This window comes from Bombina bombina, chromosome 4 (assembly GCF_027579735.1).
Source record: "Bombina bombina isolate aBomBom1 chromosome 4, aBomBom1.pri, whole genome shotgun sequence".
NCBI lineage: Eukaryota > Metazoa > Chordata > Amphibia > Anura > Bombinatoridae > Bombina > Bombina bombina.
The window spans coordinates 978,716,967-978,730,981 of record NC_069502.1 but is presented as its reverse complement, the minus strand read 5'-3'; the positions used below and the strand labels follow the sequence as shown (position 1 = coordinate 978,730,981).

General features: G+C 42.6%; 1 protein-coding gene across 1 annotated transcript in view; it reads right to left on the bottom strand.

Annotated features, from left to right (window-relative positions):
• CFAP36 (cilia and flagella associated protein 36) overlaps positions 1 to 14,015 on the bottom strand; it is a 413,629-nt gene that overhangs the window by 100,902 nt on the left and 298,712 nt on the right. The window contains exon 8 of the mRNA XM_053712018.1: positions 13,115 to 13,278. Within this exon, the coding sequence (XP_053567993.1) occupies positions 13,115 to 13,278 (164 nt within the window). The remainder of the gene's footprint in view (positions 1 to 13,114; positions 13,279 to 14,015) is intronic.

Here is a 14,015-nt window from a genome sequence, read left to right as displayed (position 1 = left end):
AGAAAAGGATTTAGCCTTTCTAGTTGCACCTGTATCTACCCATCTCCACCATCTGGATATATCATATGTATGGACTCATGCCCCCTCTAGACATGAGTCTAAAAGGGTATTATTATCAGATCTATGCGATCAATTATATTCACACTACACACAATTAGTACAAGTATACAGACCATATCATTGTATCATACATTACCCCCTTCCCTAGGTTTAGCTAGCTACTAGGTTAAATACACATTTAAAGTGATATACGTCACTTATACTTAGCAACATATGTATTTTATTCTAACCAATTATATAATGTATCATTTGAGTTGCCTTTAGCACTAAAGTGACACATATTAATTACACTTAGTAACACATAGCATATTATCAAATAAGCACAACAAAAAGAAAATATTGGATAGAATTTCTTACATGGCCACAAATGAGACACATTAGAATAAACTCACATAGTGGGTCACGTTACAAATAGTCACAATCTATAAAAATGATTGCAGAATTGTCTATATTTTTATACACTGTATAGTCATGGTTACACTAACACTAAGGGTAGATTATTATCATTATGGTGGAGATATGGTTGCAACTTAAAGTTTTACTAACAGGATGATGATGATGTATTTGAAACAAAATGCCTTATGTATACGAATAATAGATTTGGTTTGTTTGGCTCAATGCATAAGGTGTCTTATGGACACGCCAATTGTGGGTGTTGTTCTTTAATCAATTGTGCATTGGTAGCATAAAGGTTTAAATAGCAGGATAGAGGTAAGGTGTATACATGCCTGAGGAAACGGCCCTTCAATACTGAAAAACGCCCTTGCATTAGAGGGGATTACCCCCTTGACCACTACTTGTTATTATATTCTTTTAATATTTAAATTTTTAAATTTAAATTTTTTGTTTTCAGTTTTTTTAATAAAAATGTTTTTACTATAACACAAGTACTGTATAGTGGTTTCTACCTTACCTCTCATTTCCCAATATTGGGCTGTTTGTGTATTTATCCTGTTTTTGGACCATATCGTTGGCAACACCTGGAGTGGGTGAGCTGATACGCCCAAACCTAAAATTATCAGTCTGCATCTACGAGCACATAGGTGTTCTATTGGACATTGTGAGTAACCATTAGCATAATTATCTCCATTGTTCCATCTATTTGGTTGATCTGCACATGTGGCTTCCTTTGTTGTCTTGACTCTCCATTATAGACACACCTGGCGGGGATATCCTGGAGTGGGTGTACTGACACACCATATTATGTCAGTCTGCTTGGGGTGCTTATTTTAAATGTGAATACCAATTTGGCTTGAGTGCATAAGCTTTGGCTTTTTTGGTTTGGTGATTCTACACATGAGGCGCACCTCTCTTCTATTTAACATAATGAATATATTGCGTTTATGATAATATATATTCTGAGCTAAAAATTATTATTTTCTCTCTCACACCTTTATATTGAGATTTAGGCACTAAAGGGGTACAATTGCTTGTAAATTTGTCGCACAGGTGATTCTTGAAAAAATATTAAGAAAAAACATAAATTATGCTTACCACAGGAGGAGGCAAAGACACCCCAGCCAAAGGCTTAAATACCTCCCCCACTTCCCTCATCCCCCAGTCATGCTCCCGAGGGAACAAGGAACAGTAGGAGAAATATCAGGTGAAAAAAAGGTGCCAGAAGAATAAAAAACTAAAACACGGCCCGCCCCACATAAAACGTAGGCAGGGAGCTGTGGACTCTCCCCATCAGAAGAAAAGAAAATTATCAGGTAAGCATAATTTAAGTTTCTCTTCTTAAACGGGGAGAGTCCACAGCTGCATTCATTACTTTTGGGAAAACAAAACCCAAGCTATAGAGGACACTGAATGCAAAAAAGGGCGGGTAGACAAGGTGGCCCATTTGAAGGGCACCACAGCCTGAAATTACCCAAACCAGACAAAAAAAAACTGCTGAACAGAAGGACAAAAACTGAAAGGACTAAGTAACTGCCCATCAGTTAAATCCAACAAGGCCCAGATAAATTCCACCGAGCACAAAGCCTGCAAAGAGACAAGTCCCGCAGGCTCCAAGCCTGTACAATTTCCACATATTCCCAGAAGGGAATAAGAAAGGGAAGGACTCAAGAAAAGATCTAAAAGCTCAGCAACTAGGGTAAAAAGGAACCCCAGCAAAAGTCAAGAGCAACCCAAGGTTGCAACAAGACAAAAAATGCATAGAGAATGAACTCCAACGACCGAACAGAATGAAGGGAGGGAAAAAAACCCTACCCCTATCCAAAGGATCAAGAAACGTCCCAAATAAAACCCAGGGGGACAAGGCAGGTCCCATACCTCACACAGAGTGCAGTCAGCACTCATGATAGATCGATCGAGGAATAAACAGTCACTCCCCAGAACTGCCTAAAATTAGCACCTTAAGAACTTATCGTGCTCCAACCCGGCTCCAACGCTGCGACACAAGTCCAGTAGACACCAGCCACGAAACTAGCCTATCAAGTTAGGAACTGCACCAGGAACTCCCACAGAGGTAACCTTCCAAGAAGTTTAGGAACCCACTCCCTCCCATGCAAAAAGAGGGAAAGCAGGAAAGTATCCAAAACCTAGCAGAGAACAGCCCCTGCTGAGTAAGAAACTCAGCTAAACTCCACCTAAGGAGAGATCACAAGATATGGAGAAGAAACGCTGTCAAGGCTCAAGCGAGCCAACAGACCTCAGACTGTTAAAAGGATAACCAGCACCAGCAGCTGGATTCGAACCAACAACCCTTGGGTTGCAAAGCCACAAAGCCAACCTTTAGGCTACATGGAATGCTTCATTGAGACAATGGACCCAGCACCAAACGACTGGCATGTCCGAAAGTAGGTAAATAAATAATTCCCCGGACGACCAAACAGTATCTAAGGGTAGGCAAACCCTGACCATATGTAATAAGACTGGCATGATAAACTACTAAGCCAGAACAGAACATAATACAATCTCAGGTTCCAGAACCCAGACCCTGTTCCCTTCCCTACAAGAAGGTACACTCCTAGACAAAAGGGAGACCAAACTGAAACAACAGTGTTAGCACGATACCAGAATCCACCCCTACATGACATTGTGCACGCAAGCCAGAGGAAAACCCCCTCCGCATCAGGTGGATACTGTGGTATACCCTTTAATCCCCTTAACACAACTGCTCACCTACCCACAGGCACGGAGCATGCGCCAAACAGACGGCAAAAACAAAACCGACTGAAAAGGCACCATGCGGCTGCAACAGCCAGCCCAGTAGACAGACAAACAGCCAGCGAGCCCACCTCTAGAGTGGACTGCCGCTTGCTAGGTAGCTAAACTAACCATCAGGCCCTTTCCAAGTCTCCGATAAGAGAAGACACAACACCTGAAGGAGCAAGCGGATATCTCACAATCATAAGCACTGAATCACTCAGGATCCAACTAGGAGGTCCGGACAGATATCCTAGACCATGTCCAGAAAAAACGGGCACCCGGAAACCGGAGCCAGACGCAAACTGGGAACCCCTGAGGAACCCTAGGAATACCTCATACGGAGAACCCTAGGAGATGCAATCGCAGCCACATCCAAAAGTCCTAGGACACTGGACGTTCACTAAGCATCCCAGAGACAGAGAATATACCGCCTTAAGATTTGAGGGATAATACTCCTAAAACCAACAGCTAAGAAGCTGACAGGAATTTGCGCACCTCTGAAACAGAGTATGCAATATAGTCTTTAAACGATCCATCTGGATCAACCTCTTGGAAACCCCATTAGACCAAGGGAAAAAAGATGAACGATCATCGATATGCCAGGAAAACAACATATCAAACCGACATGTAAGAAAGGGTAACTTCAGGTCATAAAAGAGACCAACACATTCTCCAGAGCCCCCAAAGACATGGGAACAGACGAGAAGCGGCATAAGGAAGAAAAGAGACCGACAATGCCCAAATTTCCAGAACCGATGACCCAACAATTATCCCCAGAAGGGAAAAGGAAGCCTAAGCACCTAAACCCCTTAAGGAAGAGGTACCAAGGTCAAAAATCTCAAAAAAAGAAAACCATAGGGGAGGGAAAAAAAACGCCCCAACCTGGTACCCAAGAAGTTCAAAGAGTCATCTAAACCTCCAGTTCAATTTGAAAAGTAGTTCCCCCTCCACAGAAATCCCTATCCAAAAGGGAAGATTTTCGTTCCAAAGGAGGAACCATAGCATAAGGAACTGCTCATCTGAGAGAGCAACTCCCCACCCAACAAGGTCAGCCAGATACACCAGCACCACGTGGATGATATAGACCTTAAGTAACAAAAATCCAGCACCCGACCAGGACCAGCCTGCTACAGAGGGCACTAAGAACTGAACCAGGTCACAGAAAATTTGAAATCCCAGTAGGGATCAACAAAGGATCTATAGAAGTATGTAACTAACACTTTAACATGCAACTTCCGCAGAAGTGTCCAAGCGACCACAAAATCGCTAGTATAAAATTCCAGATAAGAAATGTTTCCCAAGAGGGAAACTAAAACAAACATGAGCTTCCAAAAAAACAAAACAAATGCACCCTAACCCGATCAACGAAAAAAAGGCAGCACTCGCAGGTGAACGCCCAAGAAAAGTGAGTATACTAACAGAGACCCCACTCTTCCGAAGCTTAGAACTGGAATAAGATACCCGAAGAAAAAGGTAAATTGGAGACGACAAGGAGATTAACTTCATCCCCCCACATCTAACCCAGCTTACCATCCGGAACGGAAGACCGATGACCCCTCAACCCATCAGGACTGGGGTCCTCCAGCACTGCCAAAACATGCGGCAGCAGGACACGAAGGCGCGCCAGTCTATAACGAAAGGCAAAACTTACCTCCGCCTGGGGAACTGACGACCCCGAGGATTGGGCCCCGGAAGCCTCAGAAGAAACTGCTTCCCCAGAGGGCTGATCTAACCCAAACGATCCCCCGCCTGACAAGCCCTGGTTAACCAAACACGGACATTATCTCACTAACGTCTCCCTCCCTGGAAGATGTAGATGCGCCAATGCCAAAGAAATGGCCATGCGGAACCGTGCCGCAACCTCTGGAGGAAACAAGCCGCCTTCCGGAGAGGGGGTAAAGGCATTAGGGACACCTGCTTGCATAGCCAAAGAAGGTTCTAGGGTACTCGCCACACGGGATATGGGGTCCCCAGGGGCGGATGGCTCGGCAGACGCTAAGTCCCCTGTTTCGGGAGTAAAGAGCACTCTAAAGCGGAACTTAATTGATGGGCACGGATTACCCAGGCCATTTCATACTCTTCGCAAGAAGTAGAATCAGAATTAGAGAAATCAGTCTCCAAAAAGTCTGAAACTTCCATAACTAGGATAGAAATTATGGATAGGAAAAAAACAACAAAAAAACCGCACCTTACACCTCCAATGGCTGGGGCACTCACCACCTCTTATGACCCAGACAACTAGCGAAACAGACGTCTCTCCCTCGCCACACAGTCAGGAATATGGAAATGGAGACTAGAAACGTGACCACGTCTGGTCACAAAGTACACTGTGCAGGCCAAAGAAAAATGCGTCAAAGCCACAAGGTCTGCGCAGCCTGACAAAAACAGAATTTATGTTTACCTGATAAATTACTTTCTCCAACGGTGTGTCCGGTCCACGGCGTCATCCTTACTTGTGGGATATTCTCTTCCCCAACAGGAAATGGCAAAGAGCCCAGCAAAGCTGGTCACATGATCCCTCCTAGGCTCCGCCTTCCCCAGTCATTCGACCGACGTAAAGGAGGAATATTTGCATAGGAGAAATCATATGATACCGTGGTGACTGTAGTTAAAGAAAATAAATTATCAGACCTGATTAAAAAACCAGGGCGGGCCGTGGACCGGACACACCGTTGGAGAAAGTAATTTATCAGGTAAACATAAATTCTGTTTTCTCCAACATAGGTGTGTCCGGTCCACGGCGTCATCCTTACTTGTGGGAACCAATACCAAAGCTTTAGGACACGGATGATGGGAGGGAGCAAATCAGGTCACCTAGATGGAAGGCACCACGGCTTGCAAAACCTTTCTCCCAAAAATAGCCTCAGAAGAAGCAAAAGTATCAAATTTGTAAAATTTAGTAAAAGTGTGCAGTGAAGACCAAGTCGCTGCCTTACATATCTGATCAACAGAAGCCTCGTTCTTGAAGGCCCATGTGGAAGCCACGGCCCTAGTGGAATGAGCTGTGATTCTTTCAGGAGGCTGCCGTCCGGCAGTCTCGTAAGCCAATCTGATGATGCTTTTAAGCCAAAAAGAGAGAGAGGTAGAAGTTGCTTTTTGACCTCTCCTTTTACCAGAATAAACAACAAACAAGGAAGATGTTTGTCTGAAATCCTTTGTAGCATCTAAATAGAATTTTAGAGCACGAACTACATCCAAATTGTGCAACAAACGTTCCTTCTTTGAAACTGGATTCGGACACAAAGAAGGCACGACTATCTCCTGGTTAATGTTTTTGTTAGAAACAACTTTCGGAAGAAAACCAGGTTTAGTGCGCAAAACCACCTTATCTGCATGAAACACCAGATAAGGAGGAGAACACTGCAGAGCAGATAACTCTGAAACTCTTCTAGCAGAAGAAATTGCAACCAAAAACAAAACTTTCCAAGATAATAACTTAATATCTACGGAATGTAAGGGTTCAAACGGAACCCCCTGAAGAACTGAAAGAACTAAATTGAGACTCCAAGGAGGAGTCAAAGGTTTGTAAACAGGCTTGATTCTAACCAGAGCCTGAACAAAAGCTTGAACATCTGGCACAGCCGCCAGCTTTTTGTGAAGTAAAACAGATAAAGCAGAAATCTGTCCCTTCAAAGAACTTGCAGATAATCCTTTCTCCAAACCTTCTTGAAGAAAGGATAGAATCTTAGGAATTTTTATCTTATTCCATGGGAATCCTTTAGATTCACACCAACAGATATATTTTTTTAATATTTTATGGTAGATTTTTCTAGTTACAGGCTTTCTGGCCTGAACAAGAGTATCAATGACAGAATCTGAGAACCCTCGCTTTGATAAAATCAAGCGTTCAATCTCCAAGCAGTCAGTTGGAGTGAGACCAGATTCGGATGTTCGAACGGACCTTGAACAAGAAGGTCCCGTCTCAAAGGTAGCTTCCATGGTGGAGCCGATGACATATTCACCAGGTCTGCATACCAAGTCCTGCGTGGCCACGCAGGAGCTATCAAGATCACTGATGCCCTCTCCTGATTGATCCTGGCTACCAGCCTGGGGATGAGAGGAAACGGTGGGAATACATAAGCTAGGTTGAAGGTCCAAGGTGCTACTAGTGCATCTACTAGAGTCGCCTTGGGATCCCTGGATCTGGACCCGTAGCAAGGAACCTTGAAGTTCTGACGAGAGGCCATCAGATCCATGTCTGGAATGCCCCACAATTGAGTAATTTGGGCAAAGATTTCCGGATGGAGTTCCCACTCCCCCGGATGAAATGTCTGACGACTCAGAAAATCCGCTTCCCAATTTTCCACTCCTGGGATGTGGATTGCAGACAAGTGGCAGGAGTGAGTCTCCGCCCATTGAATGATTTTGGTCACTTCTTCCATCGCCAGGGAACTCCTTGTTCCCCCTTGATGGTTGATATACGCAACAGTCGTCATGTTGTCCGATTGAAACCGTATGAATTTGGCCTTTGCTAGCTGAGGCCAAGCCTTGAGAGCATTGAATATCGCTCTCAGTTCCAGAATATTGATCGGGAGAAGAGATTCTTCCCGAGACCAAAGACCCTGAGCTTTCAGGAGTCCCCAGACCGCGCCCCAGCCCACCAGACTGGCGTCGGTCGTGACAATGACCCACTCTGGTCTGCGGAAGCTCATCCCCTGTGACAGGTTGTCCAGGGTCAGCCACCAACGGAGTGAATCTCTGGTCCTCTGATCTACTTGTATCGTCGGAGACAAGTCTGTATAATCCCCATTCCACTGACTGAGCATGCACAGTTGTAATGGTCTCAGATGAATTTGCGCAAAAGGAACTATGTCCATTGCCGCGACCATCAAACCTATTACTTCCATGCACTGCGCTATGGAAGGAAGAGGAACAGAATGAAGTACTTGACAAGAGCTTAGAAGTTTTGATTTTCTGGCCTCTGTCAGAAAAATCCTCATTTCTAAGGAGTCTATTATTGTTCCCAAGAAGGGAACTCTTGTTGACGGAGATAGAGAACTTTTTTCTACGTTCACTTTCCACCCGTGAGATCTGAGAAAGGCCAGGACAATGTCCGTGTGAGCCTTTTCTTGAGGAAGGGACGACGCTTGAATCAGAATGTCGTCCAAGTAAGGTACTACTGCAATGCCCCTTGGTCGTAGCACCGCTAGAAGGGACCCTAGTACCTTTGTGAAAATTCTTGGAGCAGTGGCTAATCCGAATGGAAGTGCCACAAACTGGTAATGCTTGTCCAGAAAGGCGAACCTTAGGAACCGATGATGTTCCTTGTGGATAGGAATATGTAGATACGCATCCTTTAAATCCACCGTGGTCATGAATTGACCTTCCTGGATGGAAGGAAAAATTGTCCGAATGGTTTCCATTTTGAACGATGGAACCTTGAGAAACTTGTTTAGGATCTTGAGATCTAAGATTGGTCTGAATGTTCCCTCTTTTTTGGGAACTATGAACAGATTGGAGTAGAATCCCATCCCTTGTTCTCCTAATGGAACAGGATGAATCACTCCCATTTTTAACAGGTCTTCTACACAATGTAAGAATGCCTGTCTTTTTATGTGGTCTGAAGACAATTGAGACCTGTGGAACCTCCCCCTTGGGGGAAGCCCCTTGAATTCCAGAAGATAACCTTGGGAGACTATTTCTAGCGCCCAAGGATCCAGAACATCTCTTGCCCAAGCCTGAGCGAAGAGAGAAAGTCTGCCCCCCACCAGATCCGGTCCCGGATCGGGGGCCAACATCTCATGCTGTCTTGGTAGCAGTGGCAGGTTTCTTGGCCTGCTTACCTTTGTTCCAGCCTTGCATTGGCCTCCAGGCTGGCTTGGCTTGAGAAGTATTACCCTCTTGCTTAGAGGATGTAGCACTTGGGGCTGGTCCGTTTCTGCGAAAGGGACGAAAATTTGGTTTATTTTTAGCCTTGAAAGACCTATCCTGAGGAAGGGCGTGGCCCTTACCCCCAGTGATATCAGAAATAATCTCTTTCAAGTCAGGGCCAAACAGCGTTTTCCCCTTGAAAGGAATGTTAAGCAACCGCTGACCAAGATTTTAGCCAAAGCGCTCTGCGCGCCACAATAGCAAACCCAGAATTTTTCGCCGCTAATCTAGCCAATTGCAAAGTGGCGCCTAAAGTAAAAGAGTTAGCCAATTTGAGAGCATGAGTTCTGTCCATAATCTCCTCATAAGAAGAATCTTTATTGAGCGACTTTTCTAGTTCATCGAACCAGAAACACGCTGCTGTAGTGACAGGAACAATGCATGAAATTGGTTGTAGAAGGTAACCTTGCTGAACAAACATCTTTTTAAGCAAACCCTCTAATTTTTTATCCATAGGATCTTTGAAAGCACAACTATCTTCTATAGGGATAGTGGTGCGTTTGTTTAGAGTAGAAACCGCCCCCTCGACCTTGGGGACTGTCTGCCATAAGTCCTTTCTGGGGTCGACCATAGGAAACAATTTCTTAAATATAGGGGGAGGGACAAAAGGTATGCCGGGCCTTTCCCATTCTTTGTTTACAATGTCCGCCACCCGCTTGGGTATAGGAAAAGCTTCGGGGGGCCCCGGGACCTCTAGGAACTTGTCCATCTTACATAATTTCTCTGGAATGACCAAATTCTCACAATCATCCAGAGTAGATAACACCTCCTTAAGCAGAGCGCGGAGATGTTCCAACTTAAATTTGAATGTAATCACATCAGGTTCAGCTTGTTGAGAAATTTTCCCTGAATCTGAAATTTCTCCCTCAGACAAAACCTCCCTGGCCCCCTCAGACTGGTGTAGGGGCACTTCAGAACCAATATCATCAGCGTCCTCATGCTCTTCAGTATTTTCTAAAACAGAGCAGTCGCGCTTTCGCTGATAAGTGGGCATTTTGGCTAAAATGTTTTTGATAGAATTATCCATTACAGCCGTTAATTGTTGCATAGTAAGGAGTATTGGCGCACTAGATGTACTAGGGGCCTCCTGTGTGGGCAAGACTGGCGTAGACGAAGGAGGGGATGATGCAGTACCATGCTTACTCCCCTCACTTGAGGAATCATCTTGGGCATCATTTTCTCTAAATTTTGTGTCACATAAATCACATCTATTTAAATGAGAAGGAACCTTGGCTTCCCCACATACAGAACACAGTCTATCTGATAGTTCAGACATGTTAAACAGGCATAAACTTGATAACAAAGTACAAAAAACGTTTTAAAATAAAACCGTTACTGTCACTTTAAATTTTAAACTGAACACACTTTATTACTGCAAATGTGAAAAAGTATGAAGGAATTGTTCAAATTTCACCAAAATTTCACCACAGTGTCTTAAAGCCTTAAAAGTATTGCACACCAAATTTGAAAGCTTTAACTCTTAAAATAACGGAACCGGGTCCGTTTTTATATTTAACCCCTATACAGTCCCTGGTATCTGCTTTGCTGAGACCCAACCAAGCCCAAAGGGGAATACGATACCAAATGACGCCTTCAGTAAGCTTTTTCTATGTATCTGAGCTCCTCACACATGCATCTGCATGTCTTGCTTCCCAAAAACAACTGCGCAATAGAGGCGCGAAAATGAGGCTCTGCCTATGATTAGAGAAAGCCCCCAGTGAAAAAGGTGTCCAATACAGTGCCTGACGGTTATTTTACATAATTCCCAAGAATAAAATAACTCCTCAAAGCTATGAAGTATTAAAAATGCTTATATATCAATCGTTTTAGCCCAGAAAATGTCTACCAGTCTTAAAAGCCCTTGTGAAGCCCTTTATTCTTATTTAATAAAAATGGCTTACCGGATCCCATAGGGAAAATGACAGCTTCCAGCATTACCAAGTCTTGTTAGAAATGTGTCATACCTCAAGCAGCAAAAGTCTGCTCACTGTTTCCCCCAACTGAAGTTAATTCCTCTCAACAGTCCTGTGTGGAAACAGCCATCGATTTTAGTAACGGTTGCTAAAATCATTTTCCTCTTACAAACAGAAATCTTCATCTCTTTTCTGTTTCAGAGTAAATAGTACATACCAGCACTATTTTAAAATAACAAACTCTTGATTGAAGAATAAAAACTACATTTAAACACCAAAAAACTCTAAGCCATCTCCGTGGAGATGTTGCCTGTACAACGGCAAAGAGAATGACTGGGGAAGGCGGAGCCTAGGAGGGATCATGTGACCAGCTTTGCTGGGCTCTTTGCCATTTCCTGTTGGGGAAGAGAATATCCCACAAGTAAGGATGACGCCGTGGACCGGACACACCTATGTTGGAGAAAAAGGCTATTATGTTTCGATATAGCCACAAGCCCAAATATCACTACACATTAGCAGACAGAATCACATAACAAACATGATTAAAGTCCCCCCTGTTCAATAAGATAAAGGAGTCCCACTGAGACCCTGACTTCTTCGTTTACATTACATTTCACATATTTAAGTAAAATGAAACGATCTTACCGGAATCTATGCTGTGGAACAGGAACACGGCCCTTCAAGTGTGACCGATAGTAGCCTCACTTCTGACATGGACTTGAGTGAATAAAGCAGGCAGTGAAACTTGTCAACGCTGATTGCTAAGGAGCAGTTAATAGTCGGGATGGTTTTGCAGAAAGACTCTCCCTACATCTCCAGACTAACTTTTATCCATGCTCTCACTGAGAGGCTGACAGGACTACTTAAAACTCCGGTCCCATTCCGAAGAGTACTACCCTCCATAAGAGACTATCTCAAATCTTCCGAAACTTCTCTGCCAACCTCCTGTGACGAAAGGCAAAGAATGACTAGGGGATGAGGGAAGTGGGGGAGGTATTTAAGTCTTTGGCTGGGGTGTCTTTGCCTCCTCCTGGTGGCCAGGTTCTGAATTCCCAAAAGTAATGAATGCAGCTGTGGACTCTCCCTGTTTAAGAAGAAAACAATTAACAAAATCTATAGAAGGCCTTTACGCAACACAGTGCTAAGTGTCATTTCAATTTCAGTTTTTAAAGTCATTGAAAGCTGTCTGACTGTATCAGAGAGCATCTTTTCTAACATGTATCTGATGCTCAGTGTTAGACCATTTTTATTTAGATCTGTACCATGTATATAGGGTTGCCAGCCCTTGATATTTTACCAATACGGACAATATTTAAGGTTCAAGTCATGTTGAAAATAAAGATTGCATATAGAAATAAAGATGGTGTGTAGGAATCTAATTAAAAAACTAATAATCATTTAAAATCAGTCCTGGCTGCTTTATTTCCTAATATATGCTGTATAATTATTTATGCAAATGTTTGCTAATGAACTTGATGGTATTTTTTTCCAGAAAAGATGGCAACTCTAACCATGTAACACCTTTCTGGTAATTACAAATCTGGTAAAGACATAATCAACACTGGGAAGCAGGTTTTAGATGCAGGGTAAATATATATATATATTTTTTTTGAACTGTGTATTTTATTTGGGAAAGGAGATACAACAGTTTTTTTGCTAGAGACTATTATGTCCAGAAGATCATTTTCATTTCAACAGAGCTTATGGCCTCCAGAGAAACATTTTGTTTACAAGAATTGAAGCAATATGTTCAGTCCAAGATAAAGAATATGATAATGTCTCCTCAAAAAAAGGAACAGTAAGGCACTTTGATGGTGCAAATACCCAAATCTTTTAGGAGCATGTTTATCTAATTTCAGAAAGGTTTGGGTGGATTCAATTTCAGATCAATGGTTACCAATTACAGCAGCTCTATCTCCACACTACTACTCTGCAAATGTTACAAAATAAACAGATGTCCTAGAGGAGGCAGACAGTTGTAGAGGAAAAGTAGATGAATACTTCTGGCAAGTTACCTACTCTAAAGTGATGTGGAGATTACAAGAATGTATGAGAGAATCGTATAATACTTGTGTCCCTTTGCATATGTATAGTTCAGAATTACATCTCATACTTACAGTCACAGACCCCTGTATACCAGCCTCTTTTCTTGCTTGTTCTAACCAAGCCTCTGCTGCTTCTGTGCTGCTCGCTGATTTTAATGCAATAGATGGGGGTGGGCAAGGATCATCTTTAATTTTCAATGGCTGTTTTCTATCTTCATAAGCTTTAACAGTTTCTCCTGGTGAAATAAATTTGTATAAAAATGTGTATCAATAAATTAAATTGTGCACACATCAGTATCCAAGAAGATATTTATATAGTAGTATGAATTTAAAAACGCTCAGTTTTAAGAAATGTAATCTCAATAACAGAGATTCCAAAAACAAAACAAAACTATTGTATGGAATCAGATGATTCATGTTTATTGCTTAGTATATTGTGTAATTATACACAGTATAAATACACCAAAATAAAGGTTTTTATGAAACAGCAGTCACTGGAAGTAAATTTTTGTCCTTTTTGGAACAAGTTTTGTTCATATCACACACTATAAATATTTACCAGTGGGGCTTAAATATTTGTATCCAACTTACAAACAAAAATTCCCCTTCCAGATTGGAACCGCAGAATTGAATACAAAAAGGACTATGAGGACAGTAAATTTCACTTTAACTTACAAATAAAATAACACCTTAGTAACTAAGGACTAACCTTAAAGTATGTCACTTCAGAGACAACAGTTACCTGGTAAAAACAGTTACCTGGCCAGCAAGAAACCATTCCTCACCAATTTGATGTAGATAAATATCTATAACAAAAACATAATTTATGATTACCTGATAAATTCCTTTCTTCTGTAGTGTGATCAGTCCACGGGTCATCATTACTTGTGGGATATTAACTGCTCCCCTACAGGAAGTGCAAGAGGATTCACCCAGCAGAGTTGCTATATAGCTCCTCCCCTCTACGTCACCT